General features: G+C 40.1%; 3 protein-coding genes across 7 annotated transcripts; 1 reads left to right on the forward strand and 2 right to left on the reverse strand.

Annotated features, from left to right (window-relative positions):
- Positions 1 to 844: 844 nt before the first annotated feature.
- Positions 845 to 2,935, forward strand: PNRC2 (proline rich nuclear receptor coactivator 2). Its single transcript, XM_065744350.1, has 3 exons — positions 845 to 971; positions 1,382 to 1,586; positions 2,312 to 2,935. Exon 3 carries the CDS (start codon positions 2,330 to 2,332, stop codon positions 2,765 to 2,767), a length of 438 nt encoding a protein of 145 aa, XP_065600422.1. The 5' UTR covers positions 845 to 971; positions 1,382 to 1,586; positions 2,312 to 2,329; the 3' UTR covers positions 2,768 to 2,935.
- A 1,883-nt stretch (positions 2,936 to 4,818) lies between these two features.
- SRSF10 (serine and arginine rich splicing factor 10) lies at positions 4,819 to 15,457 on the reverse strand. Of its 5 annotated transcripts, XM_065744723.1 has the most exons (7): positions 15,265 to 15,453; positions 13,389 to 13,495; positions 11,596 to 11,697; positions 9,771 to 9,933; positions 9,424 to 9,477; positions 9,143 to 9,244; positions 4,819 to 6,036 (listed from the first exon to the last, which is right to left on the reverse strand). In XM_065744723.1, the coding sequence occupies exons 1-7, from the start codon at positions 15,327 to 15,329 to the stop codon at positions 6,018 to 6,020; spliced, it is 612 nt and encodes a 203-aa protein (XP_065600795.1). In that variant the 5' UTR covers positions 15,330 to 15,453; the 3' UTR covers positions 4,819 to 6,017. The 5 variants fall into 5 exon arrangements, with proteins under 5 accessions (XP_065600795.1, XP_065600794.1, XP_065600791.1 ...); XM_065744722.1 differs by having other exon boundaries at positions 4,819 to 9,244; positions 9,424 to 9,474; positions 15,265 to 15,457; XM_065744719.1 differs by having other exon boundaries at positions 4,819 to 9,244; positions 15,265 to 15,456.
- Positions 15,458 to 16,951: 1,494 nt separating this feature from the next.
- Positions 16,952 to 19,604, reverse strand: LOC136053726 (fatty acid-binding protein, liver). The gene is made up of 4 exons (XM_065744610.1): positions 19,474 to 19,604; positions 18,515 to 18,687; positions 18,175 to 18,264; positions 16,952 to 17,061 (listed from the first exon to the last, which is right to left on the reverse strand). The coding sequence occupies exons 1-4, from the start codon at positions 19,538 to 19,540 to the stop codon at positions 17,011 to 17,013; spliced, it is 381 nt and encodes a 126-aa protein (XP_065600682.1). The 5' UTR covers positions 19,541 to 19,604; the 3' UTR covers positions 16,952 to 17,010.
- Between the last annotated feature and the right edge of the window lie 2,011 nt (positions 19,605 to 21,615).

A 21,615-nucleotide genomic window follows, 5' to 3' on the forward strand; every position in this document is an offset into this window, starting at 1 on the left:
CGCCCCGTCCTTGGCGGCCTCGGTCCCCGCGTGCGGCGCTCGGCCGCCCCCGCCCGGCCGGAGCTCTGCTCCCCTCACAGCTCGGAGGAAAAAACTTCACTGCAGCACGTCCAGAAGCACATCCCGACACGCACTTTGATGCACTCTGGCAGGCTGACTTCCGTAGCCCGAGGGCTATTTGTTCCCCTTCGGCTTGAGTTTGTTCCCTAGTCTGCAGCTAGCACAGCTGCGAGCAGCCCTGGCTTGGAAACTCCCCACTGCATGCGCACTGCTGAGATCAATGATCAACTCCATATTCCCACAAAAGTCACCTTCTGCTTTTTATTTTTTTATTTCTTTTTCTTTTCCGCCTGTTTGTTTTGCCAGCTGGCACTGGCCAAACGTAGAACCAACCACAGCACTGCTCCTGGAGCACCCCCTGCTCTGCTGGGCTCAAACGCCTGCTTCAGACGGGTGGGGTGGCTGAATTCAGTGCACCTGATACTGAAGCTAGCAGCACGTCCAGGAACCAACAAGCTGGTGCTCCTGAGGAGACGCTTAGGAAAAAAAAAACCCGAAAAAACAACGCAGCATTATTTTCTTCTGCATACTGCGGCTCAGAAGCAGAGCACGCTGCGCCTGAGGGGATGCGGCCGCGTCCGGGCCGGCTCGGAATACCACTCCCGCGCTGCGGGGATTTGAACCGGGCCCCGCCCCGTCCTGACGGTGGGCGGGACTTGTCCTGCATTGGCCGTACGGAGCACGCAGCGCGCTCCTATTGGCTGGCGCACGGCGAGCTGGGAGGCGGGGTGAGCGGCGAGGTTTTAAAGTGCGACGGGAACGGCCGCCATTTTGTGTGGGAGGCAGAGAAGCAGCGGGGCGAGCGTGTTGTGCTGCGCGGGGTCTCGGGGACGTGACGGCTGAGAGCGGCGAGGTCGGTTCGGAAGGGCCCGCGCGTGTCTGTGGCTGCAGGCGGGGACGGACAGAAGTCGGTAAGGGCGGGGCGCTGTGGAAAGGCCGGGTGCCGCCATGTTGTGCTCGCGGCGCCGCGCCGTTGTTGGGGTCGGGACGGGGGCGGAGAGGAGCGCGGTCCCCGAGGATGGAGTTCAGGACAGGGGGAGCTACGGGCCGAGGTTGTTAAAGTGCTGACGAGGAGTGACGCGGGCAGAGCGGCTGACGGAGGTGGGAAAGCGGCCCGAGGCAGTCGCGGGAGCGGCCTATGGCGGTGGCAGGGCCGTGGTCCGCCCCGCCCTGCGAGTACTGCCAGGTCTGATGCGTATTGTATCAGCAGCTGCCAACTCTGTTAATTTTATCGTCTTTTGATAATGCTTTTTTATAGCTCCAAACTTGAAAGGGAAAACAATTGTTCCCCGTGCCTGATTTCAGACTCTCATTTCTGCAGTTGGACTTCTCCCCTTGGAGTTCAGTGCCGAGAATCCGATGTTGGGCTCGGCTGCCTGGCTGCGTACAGTGGATCGGCCCATGAAAACCTCTGTTCTTAGCCAGAGGAAGGAGTCCAGCGAAAGGCAGCACCTGCTCTTTCAGGCTTGGAAGCAAGAAAGGGGGCAAGAACTGGAGAGTGTGGAATCTGAGAAGACCACTGAAAGGTAAATGAGATGTGAAAGGAGTAGGATAACTGCAGTAGAGTCAGCACAAAGGTGCCAAATACGTCTTAGCATCTCACCTTCTCCTTCAGAGATCCAGTTACAAATGGCTGCTTCAAACTTGAATGTGTTTTCAATTCAATTGGGGTTTATGATCTGTATTTCACAGGTGTGCTCAGGTCTGTCTCTGTGCTACCCCTTAGTCTCCTAGAAAAATCAGCTCTGGAGAGTAGATCTCACCCCTACATTGCCATGATTGACTGTGTAAATCCTTAGGAATATCACGAGTCTTTTAGATTGGGGCATACCTTTATCAGTGCAGATTTCACCCAGATCTCTAAGTATAACATAGGCTTAGTTTAAAAAGATTAAATACTAACACTTCTCACTTGACGTCATGTTTTGTGAACAATATATCTTTCACATTTTCCTAGCAGCACAGTTTGTTGAGGGAAAAATAAGTGACGTGTCCAGTGGTTGGGCTGTCCAGAGGACCAGCTTTTTCATAATTAGGTAGACAAAGCTGTGCATTGATAAGGGACTGTTCTACATACAGTTGCTGAAGGATGGATCAATGGATGATGACAAGCAGCTCAGCCATTAGCAGCAGAATTGTTGAGACAAGCCATTGCAGACAAAGTATCTTCCAGTAGGAAGGTACGGAGCACTATAATTCAGTTTTCCTGGGTCTGAAAAAGAAAAATCCAAACTTTTCCCTTTCTTTACAGGTGACATTTAAGTTGAAAATGGGTGGTGGAGAGAGGTTCAACATTCCAGTTCCCCAGTCTAGAAATATTACCAAGAACCATCAACAACTTAAAAACAGGCAGAAGAATAAAGACCAGAATTCACAGATGAAAAAAACCTGTATGAAGAAAGAAAGAGGACATGGATGCAACTCACTGTCTGGTGCATGGCAGGCCATGCAGAAAGCAGGAAAGAACAATGTTCATTTCCCCAGTAATCAAAATTGGAGTCCTAATTTATCAAATCGTAACCTGTTTTTTTCACCTCACACCAATCAGAACTATGCTGGAGCTAAGTTTAGTGAGCCACCCTCACCAAGTGTTCTTCCTAAGCCACCAAGCCACTGGGTACCTGTTTCTTTTAAACCTTCTGATAAAGAAATAATGACATTTCAGCTTAAAACATTGCTTAAAGTCCCGGCTTGTGGTGGAAATTAAATCTTTTATAGTTACTTAAATTTACAGGGTTCAAAATTTGAGAACAAGTATTCAAAAATGCAGATGCACAGGTATACAGAACTAAGATGTTCTTGCTGCATACAGTTAGTTGGAAGAGAAGGGGGTAGGTGGGGAAGTTCATATTCCCCTAATGTGTTACCTCAAGAGTTGTGTAACTGGAAAAAAAAAATGCACTGAAAGCTTTAGTCAGGTACTCTGCCTTTTAAACTTCTATCAGATATTCTACTTAAAACTCAGAAGATTCCCTAGTGGAGTTTTACCCAGCTGCTAGTGAAAATGCAAAGGTTATTAATTTTTTCATACCTGTGAGATTTGACACTCAAGCTTGTGCCCAAAAATTAGTTCTAAGAAGCATTCCTACATGTTCTTAAAAAAGTGGAAGAACACATTAAGGAAATCTGAATTAGTCTCTTTCCAGCTCCAGCAGTGTTTTATTGGAACCTCAACAAGTTAGACTGTGCCAATTAATGACACACTTTGTATTGCCAGATAACTGCCAAAAAGATCCTCCAAAAATCCTTTGTATTCTGATGCACTGATTTTTTTTCCTATCATTTTGTATTTGTGAGAAAGCTGGAGCAGTTGCTTAACTTCAAACTGCTTACCTGATAATTATTCTAAATTACAATATTCTTTTGGTAGCTATACAGTGTTTTCATAGGGAAAAGAGGGCCATGTAAATAAATGTAATACTGTGTAGCATATGTAAATTTATGCTGAGCTTTCCTGCATAGAGGTATTTTTAGTACAGAACTGGTAAATATAAGATGACCATGCTGAGTACATGGCCTGATCAATAAAAAAAAATATTTTGTTAAACACGAGGACATTTATGGCTGTAGCCTTGCATGTAATACACAGTGAACGTGTACATTTTACTTGGTCATGAGATCATTTTTAAAATAAATTCAGTGCAAAAGAGAATTATTTAGAATTTTGTAGTGAAGATTTAAGATACTTAATGCTGAGTACTGTGTTTATAATCAAACTGGATGTCTCACAAAAAACAATTTGATGACATTGATGTATTAAAATGTTTGTTTCTAAAATGAATCAATGCTGTTTTTTGCTAACGTTTACTAAAATCTGTGAAGTTCGGTAACTGGGGCCGTTGTCAACATGTTGATTTCAGTGCTGTCACAGTTCAGCTGATCCTGTAATGTAAACGTGACTATACTGCAGTGAGAATCAGGTTATGCAAAAATTCAGTAAGCACTGAAAAAAGTGGTTAACTTGAAAGGCAGTCCTGCTGATTATGGAATGTTACTTAAGAAGTTTTTCTGTGCATTTAAATGCAGTGACAGCTGGTCAAATGCTTACAAATCTCTTATTCAAAATGTGATGGAATGAACTGTCTTTAAACTCAAATCTTTCTGATCTGGAACTTTACCACTGTAAGAGCTGTATCCGTTGTAATCATGTATACTCTATTTCAAATTGTCATTTACTGCATGTGTACAAATCAGAAGTGGAAAAAAAATAAACTGCCCCCCCCAATTACATTTTAAGATAGTGGAAATGTGGGATGGCATCCTTTATACAGAGATTTCTGTAAAGCACTGATGTTTTAAAATACCAGTTTACTTAAAGAATGCTGCCATTCATATTGCTAAGCAGCCCAAACTATATAAAGATAACTAAAAAGAAGCAGCCTTAGAAATCCAGATGAATGTTCTGTATGTCAACTACGAATGTCAGAGAAATCTGGAAATTCCTTAACAGCAAAGGATGTTTTTGAATGACAGCCTTCTCATTCACATCTTGCTGGTGATTTATGAACATGGGGTTCAAGAACTAAATTCCAGGCTCTGCTCCAGAAAGCTGGGCTTGGAAGCAAGACAACCTAGTCTGAGTAGATGCAGTTCAGGTTTAGCTGAGTATAGCTCAACTCGCGCTTTCTGCTTCCTCTCGTAAGTGGCTGGCTCAAGTGCTTTGAGATAGAGGGGAAACATCCTTGATTATTTCAGTGCTTGGTGACCAATCTGCAACGGACTACAGCTGTATTAATTAAGTCAGAAGGTGCTCTCAAGTTATAGTCAAAACTTGAACATTTTATTCCCAATTCACAGGGTTATTTGCACAGATGGAACACAAAACTCAAGAAGAAAGAATGTGTATGAATAAAACATTAGCATCTTTTCGATCAAACACACTACAGGGTACATAGTTTTCCCTTTCTATTATAGTCTCATCAGTAAGAGCATCTCTAGACAATTATAGCAATGAACTACAGACTTTTTAAGCATGTTACAAGATAAATGGAGAAAACCAGCAAATATTAATGGGTGATTATGTCCTAAAAATGTGTGAATTTTTTCCTTCGTACTTCAAAACGTTATCTGCAACATTCCTGCCCAAAAATCATACAGCAGTGCTGCAGCGTATATCAATCCAATTGGCCTCTGGATATACTCCAAGCTTTTACCCCAGACTAAACATTAAGGAGAAAAAAAGAAAAATCTCTTCCCAAGGGCAGAGTTCAAAATAACATTTAAATTCAAAATTTCCACTTTGAATAAAGCCATTATACTGCACATTTAAACATATTTAAAAGACATAGAAAGGAAAACATTTAGCTTTCAGAGACCAGTCTGTCATAGTCCCTACTTCAAACACCCAGCTACTTAACCACTAAATTTAAGATTTTTAATTATCAGTTGGGTGCATGGACTTTTAGTGAAAAAGAAGTTCCAATAGAGCCTTCTATTACTGCTGAGATAAATCAATATGCTGCAAATATTTTGGAGCACAGCCATTAATTTCAGCAGAATTTTACATGCTACTAAAATTCTACAAATTTTGCAGGAATGACAGAATCTAGTTTACCACAGAAGAACATAATTCCCACCGTTCTTGAGACTTCAAAAGAAAGATGCTTATACATGATCTTTTGTAGCCTGCATGTTCTTGCATTCCAGCTGTGCATAATCTGCAGGTAGCTTGCACAAGACAGGCTACTGCTTTTTTTAGAGCAGGAATAGGATACCTGCATCAAGGAAGGGAGATGTTATCTAGATGGGCTGTGGCTTGACTTGCATGAATGTGTAAACATTCCCTGCCCTTTTGGCCACATCCTGCTAACTCGTCCCCAACTGAAAGGCCCACAGAACAGCTTCTTCACAATTTTTCCATGGGAGCAAGAACTAGGACAACATCTTTATTCATGCACTCTTGAAACATCGTGGGTTTGTGTTCGGCTTTTCTGGCTTGTTCATATACACAAGTCAAGTCAAAGTTTAGTCCTACCTCTGGGAGAGAAAGAAAGAACCATCAGAACTGTCAGATACTACATTATACTTGCAATGAATTGGATTTTCAAAACAAAAAAGTTAAAATGTGCTATATACAAATGTTGAGGCACACAATATAAGGACATGCTGACACAATAATTAAGGTATGTCACTATTACTCTTTTGACACAAATTAGAAACTTAGCCTGCACCACAAAGATGTTCTCCTTCCTCCCTGTAGTTGTAGCTGCTGTTCTGGCTGGGCTAACGTGAACTTAAGTTACAGCAATCCTCTGCAGGTTGCCGACCGACTGAAACAACCACACACTCCCAAAAGAAAGGTGAACCACTTAAGCAGAATTTTAGTTTTGAAGTGTATATTCAATCACAGAAGCTTAAGAAGTGTGTGTTTTCTGCTGATGCAAGCCATTTCTATGCACAACTACAATATAATCACAGCTCAGTGATGGGTAAGCCCACTCTTACACTTAAGAATTCAAAGTGATTCTCACAATAGCTCTTATTCAGTGGCTGACAAAGGACTAGCTGTACATACCACAGGTGCCAGGAGGCAGCAGCTTGAATTCTAAGCAGTTGTACAACTTGCTAGGGAACCACTGCTGGCACTTTTTTTTTTTTTTTTTAAACGTGGCTAACATGAAAATGATGACCCACTGCGAGAAATTTGGTTATAAGCGAATCTTCAGCCACTGACTTTTAGTAGTTCATAACCTGATTAATATCTGAATGAAAACCATAGGGGAGTCTATCCAGTAACAATGGAAGTTAACTGAAATGTCAATATATTAGACTAAAGCATATGCTTATCATTCTCATTTCATCTAGTACCCCTTTAAAAATAGAAAATGATATTTATTCAGACAACAAATGATAAATTCCTGACTCTACTGAAATACTATAGTAAGGATTTTACTCCATAAGGGATGCATAGCTCTATTCCTAGCCATGCTTTGGAGTCAAATTCTAAAGCTACAATAATTCCAGTGGATCAGTATTTCCTTCATTTTTTTTTTATTACAGCATGTTTGCTAAATTTACAGCAAGCAGAAAATAAGCTGGGTCTTTAGTTATTTTGATCAAAACATTGATGTTTTAAAGGTAGTACACAATATCTGTTAAAAAGAACATATAAAAATACCTTTTTAGAAGCCTCTATAAGAAAGGAAATACAAAGTTTAATCCCACAACTTTCCTCTGCTAGAGCTGCACGCTACTTCTACAGTTTTAAATAGACTTTATGCTGTTTTTAAACTATACATCCAGGAAAGTCTACAAAATTAAAGGAACGTGCATATAAATGATTGCATAGCAGAACATGAACATTAACTGCAAACAGTAAAGAAAAAAGTTAGAAATACTATCAAATATACTAAGGTTCCTAGAATCAATTCCCCAAGCACGTTCCGACGCTAACATTTCAAAGCCATCTGCATTTCTTCAAAGGCCCTGATGAACACGCTAAAACCAAACCCTAAAACATTGCTCTAAAAGTGATCTTTCTGAAATCTGTGTCTTTATACACTACTACACAGACAGTACAAAACACCAGGTGTTTGATGCTGGCTTTTGAAGGTAAATAGAAAAAAAAACCCAAAAGCCATTTTCATAACAAAATATCTTGCCTTCTAGAGAAATACTGGTAAGATTACACACTGATTTTGTTATTTTTCACATTCAATTTACTAAATATACTGTATATGAGAAACTAAATAGCTAGAGATGCAGCTCTTGTTCATATCCAACTTTAAACACTTGTTCTTAAGTACAATGAAGTTCTGTAGCCAAACCACCATCCATTCTGAGGAAGAAGTGATTTAGACTTGCTTGACTGAATACTTTTTGATGTACAAAAGCAAGCCTTTGTTACTCAAGAAGAGAGATGGCTACAGGTTTATACCTATGAATACACCAACTAACCACAGGAGTCATTGGCATAAAAGTTGAGTTCTTATATACTGTACACACACAACTCGAAACAATCTACTTGTATCTAACAGCAGGAAAACTAAGCAATTTCATGGTTAACTGCTCACTAAAATTTAGAATAGATACAAAAACTGCGTAAAATGTACACACAACCTAATATTTAATTACTCTGTCATTTTCTGGAATCTGAATTTAATTTTCCATTTCAAGGTGGGTTTTTTTAATTATTATTATTTTTTCCCTTCCTCACACATTTTGCATTAGCAGCCAGGTCAAGAGCAGTGAAGCCTCTTTCCTGACAAGTCTCAGCACTGCACAGTCTCTGACTGAGCCTCCAAGACCAATTCTCTCTGTGCAGTATATGCAGCAGTAGTACCCATCTCTCCAGATGGCAGAGAAATTTCAAAAACATCTCTCCACAGAGCTCCATTTACCAACCTACTTGTCACTGGGCATGGAGAATACACAAACCTGCCTCTGAACAATGGAAACATAAAATTACCAGTCTGCATTTCACAGCAGACTGTGTTGCACTACAGCTGTCCAGTTTTCCATTTTATCACAACGCTTAGCATTAAGGAACAAGTTAAACAGCTGGTTTAACTGTTCAGTACAAACTGGTATCAATTGCTATGGGTATGACATATTCAACAGGACAACGTTGCAAATTACGACCAATGAAGTCATCACCAATATCTATGCATTAAAAATGCAAATCTTTACAAAAATATACATTGAGACACCACAACCAATTCAGTAGCTGCCCATAACACGTAACCAAGAGGACATTCTCTCTCTCTCTCCCTCTGTCTCAGTGGCTGCTCCACACTGTTTTAATTTTAACCATTGTCTGCTACAGGGAAAACTGACAAAGAAAAGATTTTTTTTAGCACTGTTGCAACATCAATTTCCTGATAATTTAAGTAAACTGAACTGTGTGTAAATGAATCTTACATGCCTAAAACCAACATGGATTCACTATTAGTGGCCACTGGACTTGGGACTAGTCCAAGACCTTGATCTGGATTTTGACCTAGATCTAGAATGTGATCTCGACTGTGATTTGGATCTAGCTGGTTCTTTTTTTCTCGACTCCTTTTCATATCTTGAGCTGGACTTATAGTGTGTTTTAGAATCTGTTTTAGAAGTGCCTCTAGATTTGGTGTGAGATGCAGACCTAGACCGTGATTTAGCCTTCATTTCTTTCTTGGGCTGTGACTTGGATCGTGATCTTGAATTGGACTTAGATCTTGAAAAAGATCGATTGCGGTGTTTGAACCTATCAGAATAAAGGGGAGAGAGGAGATTTGAATGTAAAAACACTATTCTTAGACATCTAGTACATTAAAAATTGTTTACCATTTTTTTTTGCAGGAGAAACTTTTTTTTTTTAAACCTACAGTTAAGGGAATACAGTGATCTAGTTTTCAATTTAAAAAGTGTAAAAAATTATTTTACCTATCATTGTCCGAATGGCTTCTGCTACGACGAGGTCTTCCAGTAGGTCTACTGCTAGAAAGGTATATCAGAAAAAGTAAACGGTGACAAATACCTGTATGTATGTATGTATACAAGTGATTAATATTATTTTTTTAAAACATGCATTTGCTTGTTAGTTATTCTTTGATGAACCAAAAAATCATTTCAATCAATGTCTGATTTGACATAGCATGCAAGTCTATAACTCCCACAAGTGATTACAAAAAAAAAGAACATTAAAAATTGTTAACAATTAAATAGTCAGCGTGGTGTTTTTGCTCCAGGAGACTGCTGTGTTGCAGAAGCCAAACACTCACTACACTTACTTTCTGGGACTATATGATCTTCTATAGCTGTAATCAAAAGAGCGACTTCTAGATCGTCTCCTTTCGTAACTCCGACTTCTAGACCGCCTGTATCTGTCATAGTCATCATAACGAGAAGAACTGTATAGATTTCTCCCCTCCTTGGCTTTCATTTGATTTGGTGCTGGAAAAAAAAAAGCAATGTTTAACATTTTCAGTATTTTAAGTACTTCCCTTTTAGAGACAGTACTACTGCTATCCATATATTTGACATTTAGTAGAAAACCTGTTAGTGATTCTAGCAAAGCTACCTATGGAAAAAACAGGAAAAAAGAAACAGGAGAGATACTGCACTAAGCCATTTGCATTTTGCTGCTTTAAATGCCAGACAAAAGCACCGTTGCCTTGTGAGTAATACCAATCTAGAAAGAAAACAAACATTCCCAAAAAACAATCCCCACACCACCAAAACAACCCAAATAACACAGAAAAACAACAGCAAAACCAGTAAGAACACTGGAATGCTTCACAGAGCCAGGAACAGAGTTGTTTCTGTAATGCGATTTCAGGCCACCTGGAAACTTTTTTTCAGGCTGCCTGAAAAACGAAACCCATGAGTTAAACAACCCAGCATTACTGAATTTACCTAATTAAACACAGTACTATGCATTAAACCTGACCCATAATCTTCCTTAATTATTAAAAGCCAGCTTATACAAAAGCTGCAACTGATGATGCCACACAGTAAAGTTTGATTCTACAAGTATCCCTCTCCCCTATATAACAATACGCATTCACCCTGTAACTTTAATATTAAAATAATTAGATAGAATGAAAATTAGAAGTCATCTATTTTCACAAAACAGCATAGCTATCTTTCTTTTGTATGAAATTCAATTTTCATTCAAATGGGAAGGCCATGGTCAATACAGTGCTCTGTACAGCACAGTACATTTAAAATATCTGTACTAACTGCTACAATTTCTGTGATTTAACTGCTCCTATTGACAACACTGAAGTAGACTAATTTTTGTGTCAAGGAACAAAAGAAATCTCAGTGTTTACATGCAGGACAGATGCTCGTTCTTCAGGGCACACAATTTCCACTGAGTTCAGTAAAGTTAAATGTGCCTGTTTCAAGAGTTACTTTAATATAACTGAAAAATCTTTAAGGCACTTTTATTAACAAGATGCAGACGAATACTAGAATTCTGTTCTATACCCATAGGTGGGCATGTCTTACACTCTTTTTTTTTTAAATACACAATATCTGGATCTATCTATATATTGAGAATACATATATGAGTAACAGATAGAAAATACAACAGTTATCCTTCAGAAAATAAGGCTTATTTTCCAAGGTGAAATGAGATGCCTTAAGTTTCCTGAAGCCAAGTGAAAATGAAGATGTTACCTCAATCCTGGAAACTGGACTGGAAATGTCAACAAAGAATCAAGAACACATTTTACCACAATACAATCATTGCAATGCATTAAAAATGGGTTACTCATTTTTACAGGTAAAATTTTTGAAGAAGTGTTTCTGAAAAAAAAATAAACTTGATAGCTGCACAGAGTTCTTAAGTACATTCAGTTAGTAGCAAGAATTAGATTGTTGTGACTGTTATACATAGCTACCTGCATTTAATTAGCTAAAATACGCTAATAAGGTGCCTTCAAATCCAAACCATCCTATGATAAAAGAAAAAAAAGCAACCAACCACATACTATTTGTATCTAAGTAATAACGTATCATAACAATTAATTAACACACATAATGTCATCTGGCACTAAACATTATGGCTTAAATCACAATCTGACCAAAAATACCCAAGGAGGCACTTACTCTTCCGATCACCCTGCGCAAACTGGATTTCTATCTGCCGACCACAAATCCACTTTCGGTCCAAATTATGGAGAGCATCTTCTGCATCACGGACATCTTCAAATGTGGTGAGTGTTAAGGTACTTGAGAATTTGAATATTTTACAGACTTGGTATTAAAAAAAATAGTTATTTTCTAGTTTTAGAGGCCATTATTTCTGGATGTTTTATTCAGAACTAGCATGTACTGCAGCTTTTTTTTTTTTAATTAACCACCAACTATCTGAGATCTCCTATAATAAAATTAAAAATTTGCAATAAAGCCATGAACTTATCAGTCAGTAAGCAATTGCTATGTGATAACCTAACTTCTTTCTTCTTCCACTTGTAAGGAAGAAAATTGTATCCTCAAAAATATATTATTTGTTAACAGTGATTCAGGTCTCTGCACTACATTGACTTTACTGAAAAGAAATCTTAGTTCTTAAACTGCTAGGCACACAAACAATAGAAATCAATATTTGTCCATTAATTTTAAAATTGGGATTAAGCTTTCCTTTTTATCCACTGGTTGTCTTAAGTAATGCAATGCCAAGAACATATACAACAGACCTTCAACGGCCTGAGATAAAAGCGTACTCTAAAACCCCTGCGCTGCCAATGTTCAATAACAGAATAAGTACTAATTTTTAATCTGTGAGATTGATTGCTACTTTAACTCACACACCTTCCAGCTATGGGGCCTCAAAGAGCCAGTTGCCATTCGTCTCACAGCAACTCAGTTCAACAGCAGCAGCATCTATGCAGAAAACAAACTATCAAATCGTAGGCATACTTATCTCCATTATCCAAGAATGAACGCACTTTTATTCCAGACCACAGTTACAACAGCACTTACAATGTAACAGGTTTTGTCAATGGACTGAACCAGCATCATTCATCAAATTACTGCTCACATGACAAACAGAAGAAGAACTGTTATTCTGTAGGATACATCAGGTATGACTCCTTTAAGCTTGGCCACCATTCAACTTCATCTTGACCTTTAACTCTTTAAGGGCTTGTCAGAAGGACTTGTCATGAGATGCTTGGCCAAAAATGACAGATGGCTTTATCTTTTACTTTGAAAAACAACCTTTTCCCCCTTTTGTAGATAAAGCGAAGCTTTGTCTCCCATTATGGCTTGTCCTTCTTCCAGCTTTTCTTTATTTTTTCTTTTCCCAAACTGTCCCTTCTCTTCAAGCCTGATCCTTAAGAGGTCTTTGGCTTGTCTACTTGCCTCAATTGTTGAACTCTACTCTAAAGGTTCTTTCATGCTTTCTCTTTGGGGTCGCCATTACTGTACAGCTTTACATTCTGAGGCAACAACAGAGGACAGTAAATTAGGGGACAATATTAAAGAAAGTTCACCTCATTTTTTATACAATCTGCTTTTGATCAAGTGATTCCAGTTCTCATTTGTTAAATTAACAACAAATACTAGCCACAGTTTGCTAAGCGCAAGTTTACTTATGTACCAGTTATAATAGAGACGTGGTATACAATTTTGAGTCAGTGATAAATTTTCATTTAAATCACAATATCATTTCAGTGACATAAGAAAGCTTAAATATTACTGGACTTGATTCAAGTTTTGCAAAAAGGCAAAGAAAATTTGAGAAAAGTTAATCTTCAAAAATAACGAGACACATATAAGACACTTATCAGATACAACACAAAAGTAAACTGCTTTTTCATTTAGATATGTTACCTCTTACACAAACTTGAATTTCAAACTTCAACACCCCTCACTAATCAGCCATCTGAAGAAAGGATATTGAACATAAGCAAATCCTCTGGGACGACGAGTGTAGAAGTCAAGTGGAACGTATACATCAACTATAGGCCCATAACGACCAAACTCACGGCGCAAGTCTTCAGACCTAGAACATCACAAATATCTTACATGTTTTCTCACTATTTAAGGTATTAAAAAATACATATATACACAATCACTCATCTTTTTGGATGGTGGAAGATGCATGTAGCAAAACGTTTTGGGAAAGTATTTGAGCTGTTCACTGCTAAAGCAACAGACTAGGCTTCCCAAGAGCACCGCCGAGGCTCAGGATGCTTAGGATAACCTTGATATTTTGAAACCAGTGTTTAGCACAACTCAATAACATAAGTGCAAACAGAGACAAAAAGTGATGCACAGTAGCCAAGCCAATTCAATGCAAAGGTGGGCGCAGAGTGAAAAAAATAATTTAACAATTACTGTCATATGAACACTGATTTCACAAAGCGTAAACGTGAACTATAATGTCCAAAGGAAAAGCATAAGAATAATTCTGTCGGTCATACTGACTTCCACAGAATAATCAATACTTGCAGCCACATCAAAGAACAAAGCCAGAGCAAGAAACCATTCATGCCCTTAGGTCAGCTGTTCCAAAGACGTGCCTTTAGAGCAGAACACAAAACTGTTCAACAGGTTCACGACAACACTTGAAACAAGCGCTGTCTCCTCAACAGAGGACCTCTCTTAGTCCCATCAGCTTCTTTACATACATCTTCTGGTGTCATTTTAGTATAACAGGGAAACATTCAGGTCACATAAGCACAATACTACATCAGTGTTACTGATGTTCATTCCTCTTTCTCACTCGTTGAAAAAATATCTCCACTATACATTATCAGTGACAGCAGAAGACAGCTATAACAATCAGCTTCAAGGTCTCACAATGAAACCATCTCTAACAGGAACGTGCCATGTAACTGAAAGCTGACACTGAAAGCCTTAAAAGGAGCACCACTATTTAAAAAAGAAGTCTGAATATGAGTCCTCTTCCATGACTTCGAGAAGAAAACAATCCAATCTGCTGGCAAAGAAGAAAACCCGTGCAAGAAGTATCACTTTTAATTTGAAGCTACTTATATTCTTTATGATAATAAGGTTCCTAATTCATTCAGCCATGCCTATGCCACTGTTCACTGAACACCTTTGGTGCAGCCACCCGCGCAGCACTCTTGGGAGCTCAGGCTGGCGATTTACAGAGCCAGACTTCGCAGGGACTGCCATTCCAATTCCACAGTCCCAACAGTCAGTATTACACCGCAGCAACGGCATGGAGAAATCCAGCCGTTTGTTGCAAACACTCCGACAGCCATATGCAACGCGTTCTTTTTAGTTCTTTCGTCCCGCTATGAAAATCACTACACTAAGCCCCTTCACATACGTTTAAGTTTTGTTACAGCGTAATTATTACGGAGAGAAAACCGTTCTCTGTCTCTTCCCTCCCGCTGAGCGCCACCAGAGACCGCGGTCCGTAACAGGCAGTGGGACCGTTCCCGCGGGCGGGCGGCAATCACCGCAGTAACGGAACGAACCGCGCGGAACTGCAGGGACACCACAAGGAAGGTCCCGCTGCGCCTTCGGGCAGTACCGCCCGTTTATTTCCAGAGCCCGGAGCTCGGCGGCAGCCGGCAGATCGCCACCCCCCCCCCCCCCGGGGCGGCCGAGCTTTGTTCTCAGGACGGCGCCGGGAAGCGATCCCCGCGGGGCGGAGGAGGAGGAGGGGGCGGCGCCGCGGGATCGCGGCGCGGGCAGCGCCCGTGGGGAACGAGGCGGGCGGCGCAGCCCCGCACGGCCTAGCGAGCCCGCCAAAGCCTGCGCAGCCCCCGTGCGTCGCTGGCGCCCGCTCCGACTCACCGGGTGTCGTCGGCCACGTTCCGCACGAACAGTGATGTGTTGGGAGGGCGCAGGTAGCGCGACATGGCGGCGGCACGAGGGGTGGTGAGCGGCGGGGCCCGGGCGCGGCGGGAGCCGAGGCTGAGAAGACCCTCCGATCAGCACGCAGCGCCACCGCCGCCCGCCCGCCGCTTCTCGCGAGACTTCCCGTGGAGCTTCCGGCGAGAGCTCCGCGCGAGGAGGACCGCGCGCAGAAAGGAGCGGTGGGCGCCAAAAGCGGCGCAACCCTCACTGCGCGTGCGACTCCGGCCGCGCCGTGCATGCGCGCAGTGCGTCCGCCAGGCGCTCACAGCCCGAGCAGAAGACCCTTTCCACCTGGAGCCTCCGCGCATGCGCCCTGCTCCGCGGCAGGAGGGGCTGGCTTTTCCCGCCCGAAGATAGGGAAGCGCGCGTGCACCTTCTCGTGCGCTGCTGAAGTGGCGGCGGGCCGGGGCGCGAGCGTGGCGGAAACAATAAAGCAGGCACTTCTGTGACTGACAATAAATGGTCGTTCTGTGGCTGAACTCGCTACCAGGCACTAATGGAGGGCTGCGACGCATGCTGAGCAGCTTTCCGATCCACAGACGCAGGAACAGCCCCTGCCTCTCTCGCTGTAGCCCCGGGCTCGGTGTGTCGGTGTGTTACACGGGCTGCGTTTGTACACGGGTCGTAAACGAACATCGAGCGAGGAGAGCGTGAGAGACCGGAGATACGTGGGGGTGCGTGACACAAGAATGAGAATACACGTCCCAGATTGGGTATGCCGTGTTGCACCTCTCCCAAACCGACCTCCTCCTGGCGCTGTAAGATCTGGAGTCATCACTCAGTTGTTATAAAAGGTCCATGTGTAGGTTTTAAATGGCATTATCAGTCCAGCCATATGTCTCATGGAGGCCTTATACCCAAGACCAGGGTCTTGTAAATTTGTGCTGCCTTAAATAAGTATGAAATAGGAATGCTGATATAATAGTAGGATCTAATGAGCAAATGAACAGAAAAGTGGTTAGATGCACGGGTCCTGTGCTTTTTGTACTTCAGCCTAGACAAGATAGTGATGCAGAATCTGCACGCAGTGTAGTTATCCTCGAGCTTTGCAAGCAAGCTGTGACAAGCACGTATCGGGAGTATGTTGTGAGCTAGAAGAATACTTAATTCCCTTTGCTTCTGTAGTGCTTCATTTTTGTCTAATCACACATTTTGCACATCAGTTGAAGAGCAGGCATTTCTATTATTACATTGTAATGACTTTTAAATACAGCAACTTTGGTGCTTTGATTCTCATTACAGACCTAGTGCAGATCCGCTAAACAAGTGTCTTTGTTCCTTGCTGAATATCATAAAGAGAAAAGAGTTTTTAGTAGAACACTGCACTTTACTATAAAAAGGGATTAACGCTGAATATGTTCATTAACTTGGTAACGAACTGAGGAACATTTATATCAGCTTCTGTTCCTTCTCAATGATTACTGTGGTTAATCAGCATTTTTCAGCTATGTCCAGCTTTGGTTGTCTAAGGGAGACCTCAGTCATTCTGGGTATAGAAGGGATCTGTGAGTGTACTTGTAGGAAATAGAATCTTATGTTAAGAGAAAATGATTTGTATGTATTAGGATAGTAGAAATCATCATCATTTTCTGTACTATATAGCAATAGCAAAGATAGATACACCTGATGGAAAGTGCACTTTATTTTATGTATGTAAAGATGTCACAAAGAAGTGGTCTGTCTTTAAACTCTCTTGCTTCTTCTGGTAAGTGTAACTCCACCAAAAGTCATAATCTGTAGATGACAAATGCACACAACTTGTTTTTCATTTGGACTTCAGGATGTCTATTAATAGCTAAGTCATTAGGAGTTCCTGTAATTAATTCATAAATCCAGATCATTGCAGAAGAATATTCTACAGAGTTTAGTTACAGAAATTACAATGCCTACCTATAGATATGTATAAATGTTTGAACCAAAGAATGTTTTTGGTTCCTTTCTCTCTCTCTCTCTCCCTCTCTCTATCTCTCTTTCTTTATTTCTTTCTTTCACAGAAATAGTTCTGAAGAAGGATAATCTAAATATAACTGCCATTATCAGCTGCATTTTATCTCTCTGTTTTAAGGGGTATAAAGATGTACTTCCCATAATAGAAATACGTCATCCCAAATAGTAGTGAGTTCTTTTGCATAATGTTTTGCTTGGAAAAGTAGCTTGAGATACTCAAATTCATCTTAGGAAGTTTCACGTCAGAACATATAACTTTGATGCAGTTAGCTGTCTTTCTGGTAGTAGTCTTTATCCAAGTGGACACTTCTTTGAATTCTGGTGAGCTTAAAACTCTGTAGAGAATAGCTCTTTGTTGTTAAGAGATAATCCAGAACTAACTAAAGGACTTTGAAGAATTGTAGGTGGAACAAATGTATTGCAGATTTTCAAGTTTGGCTCAGTCATTACTCATTTTGGAACCATTACCGTGCATAGAACTAAGGGTGCAAACAGACTTCTACAGGAATTTATAAGGACTCTTTCTATGTAATACTCATCAGCTAAAGCCATTCACACTTCAGTGCTTAGAACTGTCCCCAGGATAATAATTAATAAAAAAATTGTTGAGAAAGATGCATTAAATATATGAGCACTGTTTAAAAGAGAGTCATCTAGAGCACTCAGTTTTGATAACAGAAAAATGAAGGATACTGGTAGTGCTTTCCACTAACTGTGGTTAGTCTGAAATACTAAAATTCTGAGTCTTTAGATTTTAGCATCTGTTGAAAGAGTTCTGCAAGTAATGTAGTAATTTGGGGACTAGTATTTTTTGAACATATTGACCTTACACTAAGAGCTGATCAACACAGAATGTATTTTCCTTCAGCATTTAATAAACCATTATTTCCCAGCACTTACCTCTACCATTTCATTTCCTTTAACTTCTTGCTCATGTGAGAATTTTTCTGATTTGCACACGAGCTTCCCATTTGCCAAGTGCACAGTACACTGTGGAAGCAGGTTAGAAACATAAAACACTGGAGATTTTGAAATTCACTTATGAGATAGAGAGGAACTGACTTCCAGCATAGATAGGAAATAAACACAGGAGTTTAAAAAGAATCATTTATGCTTTCAAAATCTATGCATGTGCCCTATTTATTTATTTATTTTTGCTAAAGAAAACGGTAAAAGCAAGTTTCATTCATACACAGAAAGTGTGAGGGTGAGAGATGCACCTGTTCCTGAAATATGTTACCTTTAGCTTTCTGCCGTCCATTGTAGTAATTTCAGCCTCTTTTCCAAGCGTAAAGGAGTTAGTCACAGTCTGCTTGGGTGTTTTTGATGTCACAACGAAGTCATCTCCCTTTTGTTGTATTTCAACAATGGGCTTAATATCTCGAGCAACTTTGATAAGGTCTTCTGGCAGTGCTGTGAAGAAAGACAAAAAAGGACATTTTCTATTATGAATTTGTGTATTTATATGAAATAGCAAATCAAGGCACAAAATGTAAGAACCAATTACAGAAAACGATCTCCAAGGTAAAAGGCAAACGCTGTTTTGGGGTCCTCACTTCTTTATGGACATAGTGTTCTGTTCCATCTAGTCTGTGTGGATTTAGGTACTATAATGACCTTTAAATACTTTATTGGTGTGTCTTTAGCATGACTTGAAAGTACCATCTCTAGCAGTGAGGGGTTGGTGTAAGCATCATACTGCAGGACTAGGCTTTTCAACTATAACTGAGTTTTAATTCTATTGAAAATCTATCATGTTTTAAAAACTCAAATGTGAATGTTTTGCCACGATTGTCAAGAGGGTAAATGCATTTTTCTGTATGTCGGTACCTATGAAATCAAAACCCAGTTGATTCTTTACCGATTAGCAAGCAGCTGTCACATACATTAATCAGCAGTGCTATAGAAAGTGCCCGTTCTAATAAAGAGTGTTGAAAATCTGTAAGCCATTATCAAATTGGTTATAGTTAAATGTGTGTTAACCATAGTAAGTCATTTCTTGATATGCCTCTTCTTTTATGAGGGACTTGTCTTAGTTTCTTTTCTTCTTCAGATCATACATAATGGACTTATCTACAGGGAGTAGTTTATCACACAAACAAAAGAAAAAAACAACATAGAAATACTTCAACCAAAGATGTCACGCAAAGCGTGTGTTGCGAACTGAACAAATTATTTTAGAAGTGGCTAAGCACTTACCAAGAGCTTTCAGAAATTCCTCATAGTTCTCTTGAGCGTAGACCTGCCAGGTTCCGCTGAATGCCATTATGGATGATAAGGTGCAGTGTGAGGGAAGTGATGCTAGCAGGACAGTGAGAGCTCTCGCTGGTCATTCAGATGCTATTTATGGAAAGGATAAGGCCATCCCCAGACTGAGAGATGATCAGCTAATTATTAACAGTGAAGTAACACTTGTTAATCTTTGATTTTTTCTCAATGATCATAACCTCTCGTTCATTCTGCTTTCTACAGACTCCTACCTTGACCGACTCTTTTGGGATGTTCTGTTTGTTGAAGGGTCACCGAACCCAGATAATTATTCATAATAGTTGTACAGCATTGCACTGATTAATTAGATTTATTTTTGTGCTCAACTTCTACTTTTAATGTGTTTTCTATGATTTTTCCAGATAAAATAGCATAATTTACAATAGATGTGAGATCATTACTATCCTATGATAGGACAGCATATACTACATATCCTGTGATCACTTGGAAAGAAATGGTGGGAATAGAGCCACAAGTGCTTCTTCCAAAATTGTGGTACTCCAATTTCTTGATGAAAGGGAAAATCATGTTGGAGTGGAGCAGTCAGTTATGATTTCATCCAGTAGATGTCAGTGAAGTGTATCTAAATCTGAATTAAGTGTACGGTGGGTTTTTTTGTTTGTTTGTTTTTTTCCAATAGCCACTGTCCACATAGAACATTAAAGGTAAAATTAAATAGGAAACATTACTTGGAGACTGAAATTAAAGAAATAAATGCAATGCATTATTTTTCTTCTTGCCAATTGCATCAAGAATTCCTCACTAAGAGAGAGTGAATGATACCCCTTGCTGTCTGTGTAAGAACGATTGTTGATTTTGGAAGACATTCACTAGATTATGAATCTTGCGATTATATTGCTTAATTCAAATAGAGCCCATGTCCCAGGGGTTGCTGACCTTCCTAAGTTAACTTTTATTACTCCATACCAATCAGTAATTCTTTTATTTAAACAGAAAAAAAACAATGCTGAACTTTTTCCTACAAATTCACAGTTATTTTTAGTATGTAATTTTAAAGAAAATGCAGACAAAGAGCCAGATGCCTGAAGCGGAGGAAATGTTTATGTTTAAGCCCATTTCTCTTCTGGTTTTTATTAGCAGCCAGCAAACAAGGCTCTGGGCTGATAAAACTTGTGCTCTAATTCTGATTAATCAACCTTATCATGGTTTCAAGAAGACATTTCTTTTATACATACTGTCATCTATTTTGTTTGTGTTTTCAGAATCCTACCACAGGGACAGTTTGACTGAAGAATAGTATTTCTTTACTCATATGTACATAAACAGATCTTTTCTCTCCCTCCTAGCAGCAATAGTTAGCAGGAGGTCAACACATAGCTTGTTTCTCATGACTTTGGGAAATTCCTTATTACTACAGCCTATCCAAGTACCAGCAAGTGTAATTTTTTCTTTCTTCAAGGACACCTCATGTACACATCCTACTCTCTGGCTTAAACAGAAACCCTCATTATTAGTGTAACATAGTCCTAGCAACTTGCTCTAGTTAACTGTGCTTGAGCAGGATTTGGACAAGGTGACCTCCAGAAGTCCCTTCCAAACTGAACTGTGAAATCAAAGATTTAGATAAAGCCTTTCTAGTAACCTTTCTGTTGTTCTCTAAAGACCACTGTTGTCTTTGGGTAGCTAATCTTGACACTAAAAATCCAAAAAAGAAATGCCACACTTTGGATGGAATTCACATGTCTATTAGATGTACAGAACGACTCTGCAGTACCAATGTAAATGCTTTTCTGTATTAATTTTTTTTTATTCTGAATGTATATATATTGAATCATGATGCACAATTTAGTGATTTTGTTTACACAGAGTAATACTTTGTAGCCTGAGTAACAAGGATGTGGTCCCAATAATGAATAACACTGTATGTGTGCATGGGGGTGTCACTCACATGGCTGTAAAACCTAGATGTTTATACTGGAGTTATTCTAGGATGTGATTAGCTGTCCTTAACCATAGAGTAATGTGAACAGTGCCTTCCATCTCTGTGGTCTTTCACTCTGCCCTCTTGTGTAACAATTACAGCATGTCAGTCCAGAGTGTCTGACTGAGTCC

The sequence above is a fragment of the Cyrtonyx montezumae genome, unplaced genomic scaffold, assembly GCF_038088225.1.
Source record: "Cyrtonyx montezumae isolate F1298 unplaced genomic scaffold, pur_monq_1.0 scaffold_31, whole genome shotgun sequence".
Classification (NCBI taxonomy): domain Eukaryota; kingdom Metazoa; phylum Chordata; class Aves; order Galliformes; family Odontophoridae; genus Cyrtonyx; species Cyrtonyx montezumae.